The sequence below is a fragment of the Canis lupus genome, chromosome 13, assembly GCF_003254725.2.
Source record: "Canis lupus dingo isolate Sandy chromosome 13, ASM325472v2, whole genome shotgun sequence".
Lineage (NCBI taxonomy): Eukaryota > Metazoa > Chordata > Mammalia > Carnivora > Canidae > Canis > Canis lupus.
The window spans coordinates 58,926,597-58,949,827 of NC_064255.1; the positions used below are offsets into that span (position 1 = coordinate 58,926,597).

The 23,231-nt window shown below is 33.5% G+C and overlaps 1 protein-coding gene across 1 annotated transcript in view; it reads right to left on the reverse strand.

Moving 5' to 3' along the window:
• LOC112652165 (transmembrane protease serine 11G-like) overlaps nt 1–23,231 on the reverse strand; it is a 48,268-nt gene that overhangs the window by 5,065 nt on the left and 19,972 nt on the right. Inside the window, exons 3-8 of the mRNA XM_035703602.2 lie at nt 22,073–22,191; nt 18,937–19,004; nt 18,159–18,319; nt 3,403–3,441; nt 2,063–2,234; nt 596–855 (exon numbers count right to left, since the gene is read on the reverse strand). Of these exons, the coding sequence (XP_035559495.2) occupies nt 596–855; nt 2,063–2,234; nt 3,403–3,441; nt 18,159–18,319; nt 18,937–19,004; nt 22,073–22,191 (819 nt within the window). The remainder of the gene's footprint in view (nt 1–595; nt 856–2,062; nt 2,235–3,402; nt 3,442–18,158; nt 18,320–18,936; nt 19,005–22,072; nt 22,192–23,231) is intronic.

Here is a 23,231-nt window from a genome sequence, read left to right on the forward strand (position 1 = left end):
ATTTCTGATTCTTGTTCCAGACTCTTACTAAAATGTAGTCTTATTTATGTACTTGATCTACCAAGTCTTTGCCATTTCATTTTTATAGGAATCTGCTTCCCTTCAATAGGTACTGTCGAATCCCAAAGGATTTGATTCCCGTTTGTACTCATTACCATTCCCTATAGAACAAAGCAGACTCCCAGAGACAAGGAAAAGAATTCTCAGATTATGACAGTATAACAACCCGCACCCAATGTCAGAATTTTGAAGTACATACTGTTTCAGAAAGAAAGCAACAGAAAAGAAAGGATGTGAAGAAACATGCTTTAATAATTTTTGAAAAGAGAGTTATAACTAGTTTCCAAAATAGCCCATAAAGAAGACATTAAACATAGATACTGTGTAACAGCTATAGCCAGAGTTTTCATAAGTCACCATATCTGGGTTTTTCTGTTTGTTGTTTTGTGATACTTTTCATAGGACATCTTGATTTCATCTCTTATTTTCAATACTGTGATTTTGAATCTTACTTTATGTCTCCATTCAAATGGAAGATGGGTTTGCATTTTTTGCTTAGGCTTTTTTTTTTTTTTTTTTTTATTGAGATACTCACCATTAGCTTTTAATGCTCCCCATCCAGTGACAAACACTGGACTCTGAGACAAGACTTCAAAAGTAGCATCTGGGAGGCAGACTCTGCCCACATCACTGGAAAATAGGACTGGGGTGGAGAGCTTCACCACAGCGATGTCATCGTCATGATTATGGGCAGCATAGTTTTCGTGAATGATAATTGATTGTATCTTTCTTCTCATCAATGGAGGGCTGAGAGTTGTTCCAAAACTAGCCGTCCAGAGTTTGGGGTTTTTGTAACTGATCACAGATGAAAAGGATTAGGGTTGATTCATTGCTGATTCAAAGTTGCCCAGGACTCTGAATCAGCATGGGACATAGGGGCAGTAGAAGGACAAATTGTTTAAGGTGATAGTTGATGGGTCTTCCCACTTTATTTGAGGCTTCTCCCCCCAGGACTGCTTTGCTTTATTTAGCAGATACAAATACCCCCATTCTAAGGTAGCTTCAATTACTCCTCTTGAGGAAGAGTTTGTATTTTCTAAAGGAAACAATATTATTGTTATTTTGATTATAAAAGTAATACAGATTAGTTGAAGATAAATAAATAAAATTAGACATAGGTATCCACATATGTACATGCCCACACACATATATACCCTCATACGCATGCAGTAATATAAACATCTGTATAGCTATGGAGGGAGAAAGAGAGAGGGAATGAAGGGAAAAGGAGAGGGAGAGGTGTCACATTGGAGCCATACATTATATATTGTTTTCTCATCCTTTCTTTTTAGTTAACATTTTACCTAGAATATTTCCTATATTATATGAATTTCACTAGAGCTATTATCTCTTTATTATCTCCACATATGCCTTATGTTAAATCTTCAAAAAAGATATAATAATAACAGTGCAGCACTAAATATATTCATATGGGATAATCTGATGTAAGTTTGTGGGTCAGGATACTATATTAGAAGAGTTTTTTTTTTTTTAATCTACAATATATCTTAGGAAAACTGGTGACTGTGTTTAACTTTTGACAGTGTTGACTTGTTCTTAAAGTTAGGATTGCTGGAGAATATATTTTCAGTTGGAGCTGAAGATTCTCTAACTTTTCTGCTACTCTTTAGTATCTGTCATTTGTCCCTAAGCCTGCTTCACAGTCATGAGTTCCAGTGGGAGGCCTAGATGCTCATAAAAGAATGAAAAAAGTAGAGGTACCTGGCTAGCTAAAAATTGGTTAAGCATCTGCCTTTGCCTCAGATCATGATCTCAGGGTCCAGGGGTTCCTGAGATTGAGACCCTCATCCATCCCCTTGTTGAGTGGGGTGTCTGCCCCTCCCCCTGCTTATGCTCGCGCTCTCTCTCATCTCTCTTTCTCAAATAAATTAAAAATCTTTAAAAACAAAAAACGAATGAAAAGGGGATGACAGTTATAGGAAATGGAGGTGAGAAAAGGAAGTGAAATTGGTGATCCTGTTGATACAGACTGAGGACTTACATATCAAAGCAATGAGCAGCAGTCAGGAGCCACTCCTCACTGATCAAAGAAGCTCCACAGAAATGAATGCCATCTATTTGCAGGCTGGCTTGCCATGGCCAATCAGCTTTTTTTGCAGGATAACCCTCAGCAATTCTTTCCATGGAAGGAAACTCCTTCCCTCTTCCACAACCTGTCAGAAGGAAATAAGATAGTTATTTATATATTTTATTTTATTCATTTATTTTAGTTGACACACAATGTTACATTAGTTTTAGGTGTACAACATAGAGATTCAACCTCTCTATACATTATGCTACGCTTGCAACAAGTGTAGCTATAGGATGGTTATTTTTAAACAGAGTTATAAACATGTGTAGGCATATCTGACACAGAGTTAAAGATGGAAACATTTGTAGGTTTGCCTTGCCTTTAAAAAATTAATCAAAATTATATAATAGAATGATTATTCAAATTGAAAAATGATTAATTTTTTAAAATAAACTATGTAATATTCTCCTTGGTACATTTAAAGCCGCTTCAGCTTAAGATTTGTTTTTTCATATATTTTAGGTTATTTTATTATTTACGGCAATTTATTCCAGGACAATTTTGAGTGTCAAATGTACACTATTAATTGCAGAAAAATATCATTTGTACACTTAAAATACTTGTCTAATATTATAACCATTATCCTACTATACTTTGTCAAAATTCACATAATTAAAATTAGTGGGTGTCATTTAATTTTTTTTTAAAGATTTATTTTTATTTATTTATGATAGAGAGAGAGAGAGGAGAGGGAGAAGCAGGCTCCACGCAGGGATCCCCGGTGTCATTTAATTCTAAGCAGAATTTTCTACTTTAACAAAGTGAACCAAATAAAAATAAATATGATAAGATGATAAGGGAGATGGCCTGGGTAGCTCAGTGGTTGAGCGTCTGCCTTTGGCTTAGGGCGTGATCCTGGAGTCCCCAGGTCAAGTCCCACATCAGGCCACCTGCATGGAGGTTGCTTCTCCCTCTGCCTATGTCTCTGCCTCTCTCTCTCTCAGTGTCTCTCAAGAATAAATAATTAAAATCTTAAATAAAATCTTAATAAAATAAAATAATGATAAGGAATTGTTAAAAGAAGTAATCAATGAAACTTACTATCAGGAATAACAAGTTATTTCTAAGGAGCCCATGTACATATTCCCAATTATTAATAGTATTTTTTTCCTTATAGAAAATTAGGTCATGTATCTATTCAGAAATATATATTTTTGCAAAATAGTAAACATGGAACTAGAGAAACTCTAGCATTATTTTGAGTTTTAGCATTTGATCTACAAACATTACACTGATATTCTCGAACTTACAGCTGTTCAGAATGTGCTCTGCTTGTGCTTCATTCATATCTGGAAAAAAACAAGAGGACTGCTCAGCAGTGGAACAATTATAATTTGAAAATATTATGCCTGCATACATGAATGTTTCTGGTTGGAATGAAATGAATTATTCAGGAATTTCTTAATTTAAAGGCAATATAATAAAATCTTACAAAAAGGAGAGGCCTGGATATAAATTAAAGCCTCCTTCTAACTATCTGTGGACTCTAGGAAAATCCTGGTTTATTATTTTAAAATCATTGGCATAGAGAAAGATATTACTTGTCATAAAAGAGGACTACATCTAATTAATTTATCCATGACAATTTATTAAAATGCAAGTTAAGCAGAGGAGTCTAGGACTACTTTCATGTATGTATTATTTTATGGTGGACACTATTTCCTTCTGTCCTCATTCATACATTAGTAATATGATAAAGATACCCAAAGCATCTTAGATGCTTGACATCTCCATGGAGGCTCCCAGTGAAATAAAGATCCACCAATGTACTAACAAATCTTCAAAACATGTTAGTCATTTTATCATGAACTAAAATAGAAGAAAATATGATCAGTGACTATTCCCCAAAATTATATGAATTGTTTCTTATGCCAGATACTATAATGAGCAACCCAGATCCACATTTTTGTTAAGATAAAAACCAGTATAGAGTTTTGGTAAGCCTGCAAATTAATGAATCTATCAGTCAGACTCTATAGAGGAACATTGTGTTCATCATCAGGGAACTATGCTTATGTTTATTATTATATTTATTAGAATAAATCTCTTAGAATTAGGTTTTTCCAATAATAACAATTCTCTAGTGGCTTCCCTGATATTTGTAATGAATCCACCTGGACTTTCTGTTTCTTGACTGTGCCAAGGTGCTCTTATAGTCTTTATTCCAGTTGTCCCTTCTGGGAGAAATACTCTCCCTTGACCTTTCTCTTGGTTGGTTCCTTGTTAACATTAAGATCTTAGCTTAAAAATCCTCTCCTCAGAGAGGCTTTCCATGACAACTCAAAGTAGCCTTCCACTCTCTATTCTCTGTATGTAAATTCATATTATTCGATATTACTTTGTTTATTTACTTATTTAGTAGACCATTATCTTTTTATTCCAGTTGAAATGTTCTATAATTTCACTGGCACAACTAGGTTCTCAAAATATTTGCTTAATGAATAATGAGCAGTAGTGATAATTGATAATTTACTAAGTCCTATATACCAGGGACTGTACCAAATATTGCTATATCCTCACAATAATATTATGAAGCTAGGTTGTTAAGGACATGATTTAAATATTTCTTAAGGTAAAATCTTATCATACAATCCTTTCACTGTAAGGTCAATTAAAGTCTAATGTCACATTCTGTAGGTTATGGATCAGTGAGAGGGGTGGAGTTATGGTTACTTCACAGGTAACTTTAGCCTAGTCTCATTTCTATCTGTAGAAACTGATGATGAACTTCCATGGTGATGCTATATCCCATATTTGTTTGAGTGTGTCTGGTGATTCTTCCAAGTGTGATCCATAGGTAATACTGTTCTAGATGCATAGGAGAGAAGCTAATTGCTTACATATAGTGAATGCCCCGGGCATCTGATAAATGATGGGAGATAATAAATTATAAGGACTTGAGCTATGAGCAATGGTAGTATTAATAAAGGACAATATGGTGAGTTTCCTAGTTTTCTTTTCATCTCACACATACTCTGAACTGGGGACAAAGAAAGTCCTGCAATCTAAAACCATCAATAGGCATAAACAAGAAATCCTGAGAAAAGTCTGTTCTGTCTCTCCAAATACTGGGAACAAAGCAAAACAAAGGCCTAGTGAGGAGCCGAAACCTTCTGCTTCACAACACAGGGCTGGCTATCCATTTTGCCAGTAACAGTGACAGCAAGAAAATCTTGGTCATCCCAAACCCCACTTCCCAACCAGGGCACCAGCTTGTACACTGACACCTAGAGGGACAACATCAAACTTTATATACCTAGTGACATTAATAGGTTCAGGCCCACTACACCCCTCCACAGAGGAAGGCCCAGGAATACAAAGCAGCCTAGAAAAGCCTATTCTACTCTCACATGGGAGATAAGAGGAAGCAGAAGTTGAAAGGAAACTCCAGAAGACTAGAATAGTGGTGCAAGGACCTTGAAAACTAACTTTTTATTGAAACATTGAGAGTTGGTGAGAATCTATGCTCCAAACCTAAATAATTAAACTACCTGCTAGAATAAAAGAATTAAACATGATCAAGAGTCTCCTAATATGATAACCAAATGTGTAGAATACAACAAAAATTATTTACCATACCAAACCCCAGGAAAACCAGAATCTATATGAGAAAAGACAATCAACTGATGCCAATACTGAGATGAATACAATGTTGGAAGTATCTGATGTGGATTTTAAAGCAGATGCTAGAAAAATAATTTAGCAATCAATTTCAAATTCTCTTGAAACAAGTGAAAAAATAGAAAATCTAAGCAAAGATATAGAAGTTATAGAAATCAAATGGAAGGGCGCTTCAGGCTGTTAAGCATCCAACACTTAATCTCAACTCAGGTCTTGATCTTAGGGTTATGAGTTCAAATCCCATGTTGGGCTCCATGCTGGGTGTGGAGCCTACTTTACAAAAAGGAAAAATATAGGACTGAAAAATATAATAATAAGAGTAATAAAACAAATGCTGCTAAGTGGTCTTAACAATAGAGTGGAGATGGGGATAGAATCAGTAAACTTGGATGAAATTAAATAGTATTTATTCAGAAGAACAGAGAGAAAAGAGACTGAAAAAAATGAGAAAATCTGAGATTTGTGTGATAATAACAAAAGACTTAACATTGTATATCATCAGAATTCCAGAAGGAGAAGAAAAAGAGTGTGAGACTGAAAAAGTATTCAAGGAAATAATGGTTGGAAACTCCCCAAATTTGGATAAAGACAGAGGTCTATGGATTCAAGAAGCTGAGAAAATCTCAAATAAGAAAAACTCAAATCTACCCCAAGACCTATTGTAATTGTTACTAAAAACTAAAGACAATGAAAAAAACCTTAAAAACAGAAAAAGTGATACATTACCTATAAAGTAACACCAATTCAAATAACAGCAGAGTTCTCATCTGAAACCGTGGAGGACAAAAGGAAGTGGCATAGCATTTTTCAAGTTCTGAAAGAAAAAACTATCAACCATGAATCCTATATCCATTGAAACTATATTTAGAAATAAATGTATTCTAGGATGAAGAGAAATGAAAAGAATTAGTTTCTAACAGAGCTACTCTTGGATAATGGCTAGAGGAAGCTCTCCAAACAAAAAGCAAATGATAATAGGAGAAGGCTAGTACCTTCAGAAAGGAAAGAGACAGAATGTGTAAGAACAGAAATAAACATAATAGACTATTTTTCACCTTATAGGTTTCTTTAAATATATTTTATGGTTGAAACAAAAGATGCAGTGCCATCTGATGTGAATATATAGAGAGGAAATACTTAAGAAAAATGTTTCTAAAAAATGGGGGGCGGGGGGGGGGGCAAAGAGACCAAAATGGAAGTGATACAATGTTGACACCAGTAGTCTATGATGTTATGTATGTTAATATCTAGAACAGCCACTAGGGGAGCTATACCTCGTGATAAACTCAAAAGCATTACAAATAAATAAAAATGGAACCCTAAAACAAATGTTCCTGCTACCGACAGGGAGGGAGGAAAAAAGAAACAGAGGAACAAGACACAGCACAAAAGAAATCAAATAATAAAATGACTTAAGCTCTAACATATCAATATTTAATATGTGAATGGTTTAAGTACCTCAATTAAAAGACAGAATAGCAGAGTATAATTAAGAAAACATGATTCAGCTATTTGTTTTTTACACTGAAATTTCCAAATTGAAAGTAAAAGGATGCAAAAAAATAGATCATACAAATATGAATCCAGAAAAAAAAAAAGCAGTGGTGGCTCTATTAATATCAAATAAAGTGCTCTTTGGAGAAAATTAATTACTGGGGACATAGAAGGACATTACTTGATGATAAAAGGATCAATCTACTATGAATATTTAATCATTTTAAATGCATGTTTACAAATAGCAGAGCTTCAAAATACATCAAGCAATAACTAAGCGAGCTGAAAGAAGGAATAGACAAATTCACAATTATGATTGGGGACTTAGAATCAACAAATTGATAGCATTACTAGGCATAAAATCAGCAAGGATATATAATTAACGCTACCAACAAGACCTAATTGACGTTTATAAACCACTCCACCCAACAATAACATAAAGCACATTCTTTATAAACACCTATGGAACATTCATTAAAAATGACCATATCTTGTGTCATATTTAAAAGAATTGAACTCAGAATATGTTTTCTGTTCATAGTGGGGTCAAATTAGAAATCAATAAAGAAAGGTAAGGAGGAGCTGCCCCCGGGCCCAGCGGTTTAGCTCCACCTTCAGCCCAGGGCGTGATCCTGGAGACCCAGGATCGAGCCCCACGTCAGGCTCCATACCTGGAGCCTGCTTCTCCTTCTGCCTGTGTCTCTGCCTCTCTCTCTCTCTCTCTCTCTCTCTCATGAATAAATAAAAATAAAATCTTTAAAAAGAAAAGAAAGGTAAGGAGAAAAATCTCCGAACACTTGGGAATTAAACAACAGACTACTAAATAATACATGGGCCAAAAAGAAGTACCAAAGAAGTAAAAAATTACATAGAATTGAATCAATACAAGTGTACAAACATAGCAAATATCATGAGATGCAGGTAAAGTATTACAGAGAGGAAAATTATAGCACTAAATGTTTATCTTAGAAAAGAAAAGATATTCTTGAGTTCCTAACTAAAAAAAAAAAAAAAAGAAAGAAAGAAAGAAAGAAAGAGAAAAAGAAAACTAGAAAAAGAAGAGCAAAGTGAGCCTAAAGCAAGGAAGAGGAAGGAAATAGTAAAGAAAAAAATCAATAAAGATCAAAATTTCAATCAAAATTAGAAACAGAAAGATAATATAGAACAATCAATGAGACAAAAAACATTCATTGTAAGAAAAAGTCAATAGAATTGATAAACTTTTGGAAGATTGACAAAGATAAAAAGATAAACTTCTAGAAGATTGACAAAGACACAAATCACCAATGTCAGCAATTAAATGAGGGGAATCACAAAAGAACCTGCATAAAGAAGAGATGATATATATACAATGGAATATTGCTCAACCATCAGAAAGAATTAAATCTTGCCATTTGCAATGACAAGGATGGAACTAGAGGGTATTATGCTAAGCAAAATGAGTCAGAGAAAGACAAATACCAAAATACCATATGATTTCACTCATATGTGGAATTTAACAAACAAAATGGATGAACATAGGGGAAAGGAAGGAAAAATAAAATAAGATGAAAGTTGAGAGGGAGGCAAACCATAAAGGACATTGAACTCTAGGAAACAAATTGAGAATTGCTGAAGGGGAGGAGGGATAATTGGGTGATGGGCATTAAGGAAGGCACTTGATGTAATGAGCACTTGGTGTTATATGCAACTGATGAATCACTCAATTCTACCTCTGAAACTAAAACAAACAACAACAACAAAAAACCCCAAAAACCCAAAAAACAAAACAAAAGTTATAGGATTACCATACTGTCCTGTGAGTATATGCATACGATGATTTAAAATAAGTGTTCACACGAAAACTTTTTAAAAAGTAAGAAATACTTTGAACAACTTTACATTCATAAATTTGACAATTTAAAGAGGACAAATCCCTTAAAAACCATAAACTACCAAAACTCAACAAAGATGATATAGATAACTTGAACATTCCTACTATTAAAGAAATTGAATAAAAGATTAAAAAAAAAATCCTTAGGCCTAAATGGATTCACTGGAGACTTTGGCAAAACATTCAAAGAATTAACAGTACTTTTATACAATCTCTTCTAGGAATTATAAGAAAGCATTTCCTAGTTCATTTGATGTGGCCAGCATTTTCCTGCTATTGAAACTAGATTAACAAAGAAACAGACTAATATCTATCATGAATTTAGATGCAAAATTCTCAACAAAATTTTAACCAATTGAATCCAACAATATATATAAAGAATAATACAGTGATGAAATGGGTTTATTTCAGGTATGGAAGGTTCAATGTTTGTAAATCAATTAGTATAATCTACCATGTCAATAGGCTATAGGAAAAAATTATATGATTATGTCAATTGATACAGAAATACATTCAGCAAAATTTGGCACCTATCACACCACCACACAGACCTATTATACTCACAAAAAAAAAAAAAAAAAAAAAAAAAGTAAAGGAAAGGGCAGCCCCTGTGGCGCAGCGGTTTGGCACCGCCTGCAGCCTGGGGTGTGATCCTGGAGACCCGGGATCGAGTCCCACGTCGGGCTTCCTGTATGGAGCCTGCTTCTCCCTCTGCCTGTGTCTCTGCCTCTCTCTGTCTCTATGAATAAATAAAATCTTAAAAAAAAAAGAAGGAAAGGAAAATAACAAGTATTGATGAGAATTGGGAGACATTAGAACCCTTTTACACTGCTAATGAGAATATAAAATGATGTAGCTACTGTGGAAAACAGTCTACTAGTCCTTAACAAGTTAAACATAGTGACCATATCGCCCAGCAATCCCACTCCTGGGTATATATCCAACAGTATTGAAAATTGGTATTCAAATAAATACTATATGCCAATATTTATAGCAGTACTATTCACAATAGCCAAATAATGGAAACAGCACAAATGTCCATCAGCTGATGACTAGGTAAACAAAATGCAATATATCTATAAAGTGAAATATTATTCAGCCTTAAAAGGAATGAAGTATTGATACATCCTAAAACATGAATTCTGAAAGATTATGCTAAGTGAAAGAAACCAGACACAAAAGTCACAGATTACATGGTCCCATTTATATGAAATATACAGAATAGGTAAAACCATAGAGACAGAAGGGAGAATGACTTTTTAATTGATATACGATTTCCTTTGAGGCCATGAAAATATCTTGAAACTAGGTAGAGGTGATGGTTGCACAACATTAGGACCTAAATGCCAGCAAATTGCACACTTTCAAATGGCTAGTGGTTAATTTTATGTTATGTGAATTTTACCTCAAAAAGTACTCAACATACTAAAGATGTCAATTCTCCTCAAACTGACCTATAGTCTAGCGAAATTTCTATAAAAATCTATTAGCTTTTTTGTAGACATAGACAAAATTATTCTAAAATTTTAGAAAGAAACTAGAGTATTTAATATAACTTTGATAAAGAAGAGTAAAGTGGGAGACCCATTCTTCCCCAATGTTAGACTTGCTATATAGCTGCAGTAATCAAGAGAATATGATCCTGGTGGAAGGATAGACACATAAATCAATGGGATAGAATGTAGAACCTAAAAATAGATCCACATAAAAATGCCCAGTTAATTTTTGACAAAGGAGCAAAAGTAAATTCAGTGGAAGGTGGGCAGCCTTTCCAATTAACAGTGTTGGAGCAATTGAATATCTATTAACAATAACAACAATAAAAAGTCTCACAGCTTATGCAAAAATGAGCTTGAAATGGATTTTAGGCTTTAATGTGATATGAAGCCATAAAACTTACAGAAATAAGTATAAAATGTTAAAAAATATAATATGTACAAGTATAAAATTTACAGAAAAGAACATAGGAGATCATTATCAGGGACTCAGGGCTAGAGGAAGAGTTAGATTTATTACCAACAAGATGATCCATAAAAATGAAAGTTCATTTGAGTGCATCTCATCAAATTTAAAACTTTTCCTATCTGAAAGACTCTCTTTATGGGTTGAAAAGGCGAACTTCAGACTAGTGGGAATTACTGCAAACTGCACATCTGACAAAGGCTTCATACATAGAACATATAAAGAGTTCTCCGTATTCAGCATTTAAGAAGAAAAAAATCAACTCAATTAGAAAACACGGACACATATATTTTGCCATAGAGGATGTATAGATGGCAAACACATAAAAGGATGTTTGATGTTATTAGCAATTGGAGAAAATAAAATTAAAGCCATAATGAGATAACACTATACAGCTATCAGAAAAGCCACATGAAAAATAGTGATAACACCAATTGTTGGCAAAGGTGGAGAGAAACTAAATCACTCATACATTGCTGATGGGAATGCAAAATGTACAGCCACTCTGGAAAGTAGTTTGGTAGTTCCTTTCAAAACCCAAAGTCTAAAGAAAACCCAAAAATGACCCAAAATCGTTTTATCAACCCAGCAATTGTACTCTTAGATATGTCCCAGAGAAATAGAAACTTATTTTCTTATAGGAACATAAAATGAATATGCATAGAAGCTTCACTGTAATAGCCAAAACCTTGAAACTATCAAATGTTCTTCAAGGGATGAGTGGTTAAACAAACAGTGGAATACTATAGACTACTACTCAGCAATGAAAAAGATCAAACTATTGATGCACACATCAACATGGATGAACCTCATGGAAATTATGTTGAGGGGAAAAGGTCAATTTCAAAAGGGTACAAAATGTATGATTTACATGACATTCATGAAATGATATAATTATAGGAATGGAGAATGGATAAGTGGTTGCCAGAGGCTACAGATGAGTAGAGGAGATGGGTGTAGTTATAAAGAGGTAACACAGGGGAATCTTGATATGGTACAATTGAATATATTGATTGTGGTAGTAGTTATGAAAGGTTACATATGTGATAAAATGGCACAGAGCTATACCTACCCATACACATACATGCACACACACAAATGAGCTCATATATAACTGTGAAATCTGAATAAGCTCTATGGATTGCATCTATGCCAATTTCTTGGTTTTGGCACTGTGCTGTAGTTGTATAAGATGTTAACATTACCAAAGGCTGGGGGAAGTATGCAAGTGCATGAGATTTCTCTCTAGATTTCTTTGCAACCTCCTTTGAATCTATAATAATTTCAAAATATTTTTAAAAATCAAGCATCCTATATAAAATAAATGCACAGAAATCAGTTGCATTTCTATACACTAACAATGAGACTGAAGAAAGAAATTAAGGAGTCAATCCCATTTACAATTGCACCAAAAACCATATAGTATCTAGGAATAAATCTAACCAAAGAGGCAAAGGATCTGTATTCAGAAAACCATAGAACACTCATGAAAGAAGAAAGAAGTGGAAAAATATCCCATGATCATGGACTGGAAGAACAAATATTGTTACAATGTTTATGCTACCTAGAACAATCTATACATTCAGTGCAACCCCTATCAAAATACAGTCAACTTTTTTCACAGAGCTGGAATAAATAATCCTAAAATGTGTATGGAGCCACAACAGACCCTAAGTAGCCAAAAGAAATTGAAAAAGAAAACCAAAGCTGGTGGCATCACAATTATGGACTTCAAGCTGTATTACAAAGCTGAAATCATCAGGACAATGTGGTACTGGCACAAAAACAGACACATGGATCAATGGAACAATGGATCCTCAACTGTATGATCAATTCATCTCTGACAAAGCAGAAATGAATATCCAATGAAAAGTCTCTTCAACAAATGGTGTTGGGAAAATTGGACAGCCACATGCAGAATAATGAAACTGGACCATTTTATTCACCATACACAAAAACAGACTCAATATGGATGAAAGACCTAAATATGAGACAAGAATCCATCAAAATTGTGGAGAAGAACACAGGCAGAAACCTCTGTGACCTCAGCTGCAGCAACTTCTTCCTAGATATGTCTCCAAAGGCAAGGGAAACAAAGGCAAAAATGAACTCTTGGGACTTCATCAAGACAAAAAGCTTTTGTGCAGCAAAGGAAACAGGCAACAAAACCAAAAGACACCTGACAGACTGGAAGAAGATATTTGCAAATGTCTTCTCAGATAAAGGGCTAGTATACAAATCTATAAAGAACTCATCAAATCCAATGCCGAAAAACAAATAATCCAGTCAAGAAATGGGCAGAAGTCATGAACAGACATTTCTCCAGACATACAAATGGCCAATACACATATGAAAAAAAATGCTCAACATCACTCATCATCAGGAAAACACAAATCAAAACCACAATGAGATACTACCTCACATAAGTCAGAATGGCTAAAATTAATAGGATAGGAAACAAAATGTTGGTGAGGATGTGGAGAAAGAGGAACCCTCTTACGCTGTTGGTAGGAATGCAGGCTGGTGCAGCCACTTTGGAAAACAGTATGGAGGTTCCTCAGAAAGTTGAAAATAGAACTATCCTGTGACCCAGTAATTGCATTACTAGGTATTTACCCAAAGATATAAATGTAATGATCCGAAGGGGCACCTGCACCCCAATGTTTATAGCAGCAATGTCCACAATAGCCAAACTGTGGAAGGAGCCCAGATGTCCATCAACAGATGAATGGGTAAAGAGCATGTGGTATATATATACAGTGGAATACTACCCAGCCATCAAAAAATGAAATCTTGCCATTTGCGATGACATGAATGGAACTAGAGGGTGTTATGCTAAGCGAAATAAGTCAATCAAAGAAAGACAATTATCATGTGATCTCATTTATATGTGGAATTTAAGAAAAAAATAGAGGATCATAGGGGAAGGGAAGGAAAAAAAAAGACAAAATCAGAGAGGGAGACAAACCATAAAAGACTTTCAATCATAGGAAACAAACTGAGGGTTGCTGGGAGGGAGGAGGGTTGGGGTAACTGGGTGATGGACATTAAGGAAAGCACTTGATATAATGAGCACTGGAGGTTATATAAAACTAACGAATCACTGAACTCTGCCTCTGAAACCAATAATGCACTATATGTTAATTAATTGAATTTAAATTAAAAAAATAAATCAAGCATCCCAGTGGAAAGTCTAAATTATCTTTCTATTCTTTTTTGTAGAATATTATAAAACATTGTCATTTGAAGAACTAATCAGAGTATGCAGTCCAAAAAATGTAAGGGGAAAACAGTAAAGTATTATAGGGGTATACCAAGAAATTATAAAAATAATGTGGTTTTTTTTGGATTGTATGATATTTAGAGTATTAGATTTTTAAAATTTGTGATTTTTTTGTGATTTGTTTCTTATTATTACTAAATATTCACTTTTCTACCTAAACCAAAATTTATTTCAATAGGATGGGATATTGGATCTGATTAAAGAAGATAGTATAGTTTTTTAATTGGAAATAAGACACAAAATGTGTTAAATGAAATACTGAAGATAAATCCTTCTGGTTTACTTCTTATGCTAAATAAAACTTGCCACAAAATATGCTATGTACTAAATTTACAAGGTAGAAGCAGTACTGGCTTAAAACTTTGAGACCAGCAAAACCATTTTTAAATGTTTAAAAAAATTTAAATTAAGCTAGTATAAAGTAAAGGTGATATCACATATTATTTGGCTTTGATCTGAGGTAATTCACAAAGACTTTGAGGCAAAGTTTACACATTTTAAAAACATCATGAAATAAACAAACATAATTGACATAAAAGATTTTTTCAAAAATCTACCGCCTACACCCTCTCCTAGAATGTGAGGAGCATCAGATTATGCCAATCCAAAATATGCCACTTTGGCATATGAATTCTTTTGGGTCAAAGGCAATTAGGAAGCAGATACAAGAAATTCCTCTTGCTCTTCCCCAACTTATCTAAAAGTAGAACATAAATTTACAAAGGTGTTCCTCCTCTTCTCTTTGCCAGGAATGAGAAAGGTTAATCCCTAGAGACCATTTTGGACTTTATCAGCCTGGGAAAGGCACCAGAAGAATCCTCATAGCACTTTACTAACCAGCCTTTATCTCTGCCCTTAGAAGCCTATATAAAACTGCTCTCCTTTGTCCTGTCATTTCTCCACAAATTTATTGTTCTACAAGCCAGATTCTAAGCCATCTCTTTGAGCTACTCATTTTCACTTAGTTATTTCCCATGTTAATAAACTTCTGTTTCTTTTTTTCTTGGTAACATCTTTATTACAGGGATCTTTTTTATAGTCAAGAACTCAGAAAGGTAGAGGGAAAATTCTTTTTCTTTCCTACAGGTAAATTCCATGTATTTTTCTTTATATTTTTTTGTATTTAAATGATGAAAGGAAACAGAAATAGAGACATATTTGGGGATCATAAAATAATTACTTAATTTCATGAAAGGTTGTCATAGAGTAAAATCAAAGACTAAAAGTACAGTTTTATGAAACACTGACAATCTTAGCTAACTTGCTCTTCAACTAATTGTTTTCCTTTTTCTTTCCTTCCTTCCTCCTGCCCTTTCTTCCTTCCTTCTTTCCTTCCCTCCTTCCTTCTTTCCTTTTTTTCAAAAATCTATTCACTTGGACTCAATGGAGAGAATTCTGACTTCTATATAATGAGAAGAAATTTTCACAAAGCTAGACATTTTAGAAAAAAGTCACCTAATTATATCCATGAGCATTTTAAATTCTGCAGTTGTAAAAAGAAGATTTACATAGGCAACAATTTCTCAAACTTGCACTTATTGACTTTGAAAGCTAAACTCAAAGCTTCCCTTTGAGCTTTATTATGATCCTGTATAAATTACTTTTGAAAGATTATCAGAATTGTTTCTTCTGTGTTAGACTTAAGATATTAACCAACTGACTCTTCCAATATTTGTGTTTTGGGGCCATCTGTGTGTTTTAGTTTTTCAGCTACCTTTTTCAAGACATCCTATCAATTATCCAACTTCCTAGAATCAGAATTGCTAAAGATATCTGAAAAAGTCCATATAATAATGCATTATATTAGTGTATTTATACTAGTCCTTTTCAAAGCATTTTTAAGTTTTTCTAAAAGATAAGTTTCACCGTTGCTACTGTTTTCATTTTGCAAAACAGGAACTGAGACAGTTTCAGCAACCTACCCCAGGCTGAACTATTGCTGAGACACAGGTCTCCTGAATTCTAGCCTTGAGGATCTTCCCACCACTACCTGCAGACGCTCCCATAGAATGCACTCCATGCATTTTCTTTTTACTGTATATACTGAAATGATTTCTCTTGCCCTATGAAACCCAAGATATGTTTTTAAAATTTTTTATGTATTCCCATGTAATTCTAAAGCTCTACATGGAAAGAGGAATGATTTCCTCAGTGTTCTGTGGTGTTTGTTAATTTTAAGATTGCTTTTGTTTCCTGCCCACTTTCAAGAGTATGAGTTCATTTACAGAGTTAAAGATAGAACATTTTACAAATACCAAGTTCCTGCCCTGTGCTGAATTCTGTGCTAATCTTGGGATGTGATTGTAACTACAGAAGACATATTTCTTATATTCAAGGAATTATCAGTCTTTTGCAGAAAAAGATGAAATTTTTAAAATATATGCAAATTAATTTCCAAGCATCCTTGGCAAGCACAGAAGACTCAGGATGAATGATGAATCTGAGGAGACGTTCCATGTGAATGAGTAATGTCTTAACAGTAACTTGCTCTGATAGGCTACCAAAGATCCGTTGATGGATGGTTTGCCAGTAGATGCCTGAATGGACCCATCCCTCACTCTGATCCAGCAACACTGTGAAGGACCTAAGTACCCTAACATAACAAAGTGGGGGTCAGGGTGGGCAGATAGATCCAGGAATGATGGAGTTTAAATTTGTAACATTTGGCTTAATGGGAGCTCAAGATTAAATTAATTTTAAAAAAAATCAGAGTTTCACACATACTTACTACATCCTTCAACAAAACGTTTTCTTTAGAAAGTCTTGTCTCTGCTATCTAAAGCACAGTGCATTGGATTCAGAGTCTACTCTGTTCTATCTGCATGATTAACAGAACTGAATGTTGGGCATTACTCACAGAAACTTCAAGTTCTTCAAGCTATTTTTTTTCCTTTTGACTTTCACCAAACCTATAATGCAATTTTCTCTTCTGTTAGCATATTATAATATATCTGCTCTAGCCCTCTGGAACAGTTTTGAGGGAAAATGCACCAAGGGAAACCTTATTGGTAACTGTAATTATTTGTCAGCCTTACAGTCTCTTTTCATAGTTTACACATATTCTTGTACAATACAGTACCTTCAAAGTTAATATATACAAGGCTAGCAATAGCCTTGAAATTATGAGTTTTGTTTAATCTCACACCCCAAACATTTATCACCTAGTTCCTTATGCCTGTGTTGCAAATGACATGGTACCTTTATGCCAGAGACAGGTATCATGAAGGTCTGGCATTTTTCTTCTTCTGTCTCCTCTATGCCCTGGGCCAATCCTATTCTGCATGCTGTAGGAAGGCTTATGATTGTGTCAGAAAAAAAATTACAAGTCTCCTTTCACAGGAGACCAAATCATGTTTGTGCCCCACATATCATGATTTCTGTGTTCATACTACCCTTACATTCCGGATTCTTATTGAAGAGAGTATTGCAACAGAAAGAACCAGGCACTATAGTTACTATATCAGTAGCTGAGTGTAGTTTTCTTTTTTTTTCTTATACATGCTTAATTGATTCAAACAACTCCACCAAGAGTTCTTTTTAAAAAAGAAATATTATTATATTTGGGTTATCCTACAATTTTTGTTTCATAATTATTTCCATACTAATCAAAGGAATATGCTCTTTGCTGTTGTGTGGGGATTTGTTTACTATCAAGTAGATGAGAAATTCAAAAATGAAAAGTAATTTCATTTTATGGTGAAATGAAGCTTTCTCTATAGATAAGATCATTAAAATGATAAACTCTAAAAAGGAAGGAAAATGGGATTTCTTGCCTCTAAGATAAGGTAATGAAGTATCTATCTTCAAGAAGCTTTCATTTAATTTCAACTTCTGATGCAATATTTTGTCAGCTTGCCTTTTTATCGTGTCTGCATTGTTAGAAGCAAACTGAAACTTAAGCAATACATCTGTTTTCAAACCATCATGACTTGACCTGAAAAAGAAAAACACCAAAATAAGTGAGATCATAACCATAGTTATGATTATTTTATATCTTAGTATTTAAATACTAGCTATATCTTCAAGAAAATACAACATATTTTATATATTTTATTGTCATGGATTTCTCTCCTTCCTGTATCATATAGACGTTAATACCCAAATTATTCCCTGCTTATAAAACTTGATTATAATCAGAGAAAGCTGAGTATCTAACAGTTCTATAATTTCTTTTCCAGAAAAAAATGCATCAAAAGTGCTTGTTAAATTAATCAACTCTATTCTTGATTTTTTAAAAATTTATAATATCTATTGTTAAAAAATAAAGTAAGTAAAACGGAGAAGACTGTTCAAAGATTGTAAGATTCTTTAACTGAAATGCAAAAGTCTTTAAGAGGACAACCAGTAGAAAATATTGTATCACTACCAAGCTAAGAAATTCTCTCTCTATAGGTGCCCTGTACAGGAGGAATAACAATTAAATGAAATAATATTAAAATATTTTTGCTCTTGGTAAATCTAACATTTTTGAATACTATCCATAAATCAAACAATGAAAAATAAGTAATATAAAGTTTCCTTTCATCATAAAAATTAATTAATTGTGATTACCTAAAGTCAACAACATGAGACTTGATGTAATGATGATTTAAACTGGATCTTCGAAATATCTTATCTATCTGAGAAAAGAAAAAAACCAACAGTGTAGAACTTTTTGAGATTTGAAATCACACATTTCAACATCTCACATAAATGCCTGTATAAAACCTGCAGTAATAACATTTATTTCTAAATTTGTTTGCAGCTATCCTCAGAAAGCTCATTTGGACATAGTCCTGTTGTCATAAAGGTCATCTCTATACTCAGATGCTGATATTTGAACAACTTGTCACATGAACAAGGATCGCTGATATACATCAAGAGTTGAATTAAGCTAGATATTTCAGTAGCCAATATAAAATATACTTGGAGATGGAGGTGCTGAGACTGAATTTCTTTGAAAATTGGTTGTGTATGAAATTATCAGCCATTATCATTCAAGCTTAGTTATCATCATCCTGGGTATGATTGAAGGATCAGTTTTGTAGGCTTTAGTGAAATGTTTTAGGTCATGTTTTGATCCTGTGGTAAGTGAAGGAGAGAATATATATTTGTCAGGTATTTTCTTAAAAAGAATATACTTATCAAGAAAAATACATGAAATGATTACTTAGAATAAGACAAAACTATGTGCCATTTATATGCCATTTTAGACTTCCTCAATGGGATACTTTTTCTGTAGTATAAAATCCTAGAAGAAATTATTTCTTATTAAAACCACAGCTTAATACAGAATCTGTGGTTTTACAAACCTGTTTATTACCATTGACTCATCAAGGTGGCTTCTTGAAAAACAGACTGACCATATGTCAAACCTTAAGTAAACCTGAGTCTCAATAATTAGTTTCAAAAATCAGGAGAGCTGCCAAATTTGAAACTGGTTGTGTGTTGAATATATACTTTTCACTCAACTAACTTGATTTGTCATTTTTTTCCTGGTAAAATGCCATGTAAATATCATATTGGATAGGTTGGTGAGCATGTTTATTAAGAAGTCAATAGGTTTTAAAAAATGAATGACCACTTGATTTCCTTCTAGCTGATTATGAAAGGAAATTTGTTTTTAAGGAAATAGTTTTATATACACATGTACATTTTTTGACAAAACAAATACATGTTCATTGTAAAAAGTTATAAAAAGCAACCAATACAGCAAAGTATAATGAAAAGTAACAAAATCATTTCTAAAATGCTGTATAGAGAACCTGCTATTTGCATTGTTGGTTATGTACTTCCATATTTTCTACATTCATTTATATATATATATATATATATATTATATATGACCTTTATAGATCTTATATATAATTGTAAGTTTTCTGTCTGCCTCCTTCCATTTTCTTTCCGATTTCACCACTTTTTTGTTATTTCTCTAAAATCATAGCTTTGTAAACTATGTATTACCCATGGCAATTTAGCATATAAACATTTGAGATTATTGAACTCCACACAAAGTTTCTAAAATCCATTTTAGGCATGTTTTTAATAACTTATTCCAGGACAATATTTCCTAGAACTGTAACTTACAGTCTAAATCAGGGTCAGCAAATTATAGCCTATAGGGTAAATCTAGACAGCCACTGTTTTTGCCTGGACCATCATCTAAGAATGGTCTTCACATTTTTTTAATAGTTGAAAAAATAAGAATAATAATAATGTTTTGTGATATCTTAAAACTTAACAAAATTCTACTTTCAGTGTCCATAAAGAAATTTTATTGAACCGTAGCCATACTCATTTGTTGATGTATTGCTTATGGCTGCTTTTGCACTACAAATGACGGATTTGAATAGTTGCAGAAACCAAATAGCTTGCAAAGCTGAAAATACTATCTGGCATCTCACAGAAAAAACAAAACAAAACGCTAACTTGTGGTCTAAATTACTGTACTTCCCTTATTTATGTTGTCTCCATTTATACTCTACAGGAGAGGGCCAATTCTAGTAAGTTGGCCGTTTGTTTATGGTTATCTTCTTGAAGTGTATTTTTATGGTCCTACCATGTGGCAGACAGACACTGTTACAGGCACCAGGAATATAAGAATAAATAGGCGTAGCCCTTCACAAATTCAGAGGGGCACTGACATACAAAATAATAATGATGTAACAAGGTGGTAAGCGCTTTAGCATAGGTGTATGAAAGTTCTGTGAGAACACAGAAAACAGATGCTTATATTTATTCGGATATAAATTTTAGACTTTTATTCACAACATACCATTTCTCAGAATAACTGAGAAGTAGGTAAAGTTTTGTAGTTGAAGCTTTGAAGGGTCAAGTAACTTTTCCAAAGCTCATAAACTATCAAGAAGTAAAATTTGAATATGTATCTAGATGTCCTTACTTCAAAGTTTAGACTGTTATTCAACATATTGCTTTATACAACATAATACCCTGCCCTGATCGTTTTTTCCTTAATCAAAATTTCCTTTGGATGTATTTTTGAAAAGACATGCTAACCCTACTCAGTTGCATCCTTTAACTCATTTCATTAGCTTCTGCTTTTGGTTGGGAAATGGATTAAGAGATATTTGTGAACCTGGCAAGGATGATCTGTCATCTTTGGTCAGTGCTAGGCTTGGTAGAAGCTATGTGCACAACTGAAGCCTTTAATGGAAGAGCTAGTCTGTATGGTTCTGTGGTATATTTTCAGGAATAAATGTTTAGTGTAAGTTGCCTAATGGGAAATGTGTCAGGGTCATATACATATTAGGTCACATACATGGTAATGTTGTGCCTGAATGATGGAGTTATGTTTTCAGATAACTCTAATGATTTTATTTTTTATATTTGAGCTATTCACTTTTTCTGTCGGTCTTCTATTATTTGGTCTTTGGTGCAGTTATTCTTTGTCCAATGTATTTCTCCAATTATCCTGAGATAATGTTGGTTAGAGTTGCCAGGATTAGTAGACAAAAATATGGTTCAGTTTTAACTTCAGACAAACAATGAATAATTTGTCATATAAACATGTTTAAAACACTGAATGAAATATATTTTGGGGAGGATCTGTAATTAAAAGTTAACTGAGCATTCTGTATTTTATCTGGCATCACCAGCATAGGTACAATTTGATATGTTCTCAACTCATCTCTTTATTTTAACCTTCTTCACCATGGTATTGTCAGAGTTGGAATGATGACAGACTTACCTCATCACTGACTTTTTGTTTCATGTCTCGTCTCATTTTTGAGTGTTCAACTGAAAAGTCAGGATTATATTCAATACTGGGGATCGGGAACGAGGTTTGGTAATAGTAAAATTTCTGATCTGGAAGGGACAACAAACACGGATAGTTTCTCTTTAATTCAGTTGAGTTGTATAAATATCAAAGTAGAAGAAATAACATGCAAAAAAGTCCTATAAGGATGAACTCTTGGGAATTAAACATACAATAGCTGTGGCCAATACCTCTCTCTAACCTTTTTTTTTTTTAAGTAAAATGTGTATATAACATTATATTAATTTCAGGTGTGCAACATAATAATTGTATATACTCCATATATGTGTGACATATGTATATGTATATGTATATGTATATATGTCACATATATATACATATATATCACATCCTCTTTATTCATCCATAGATGGACGCTTAGGTTGTTTTTATATTTTGGCTGTAGTAAATAGTGCTGCAGTGAACTTTGGGGGTGCATTTATCTTTTTGAATTAGTGTTTTCATTTTCTTCAGACACCCAGAAGTAGATTAGCTGACTTATATGGTAGATCTATTCTTAATTTTTTTAGGAACTTCCATACTGTTTTCCATAGTGGCTGTACCAATTTATATGCTCACTAACACTGTACAAGTTTTCCCTTTTTTTTCACATCCTTGCCAATACTTGTTTTTTTTTTCTTTTCAATACTAGCCACACTAACAGATATGGGGTGATATCTCATTGTGGTTTTGATTTGCATTTCCCTGATGATGAGTGATGGTGAGCATCTTTTCATGTGCCTATTGGCCATCTGTATGTTTTCTTCGGAGAAAGGCTTATTCAGGTCTTCAGCCTATTCTTAAATTTGATTGTTTGGCTTTTTGCTATTGAGTTATTTGACTTCTTTATATATTGTGGATATTAATCCATTATCATATGTATGATTTGCAACTATTTCTAATCCATTTTTAAGATCACATATTCTCATAGTCATGTGGTTGTCAATTGTTTTATGATAAAATTATTACTTATTAGTGATAATTCATAAATTTAAGCTGTTAATTAGATTATGATAGAATGCAATATATTCTCATAAATTAACCTTGAAGTCAGAATTGCTACTAAAATGTTTTTACTTTCAGTACATTA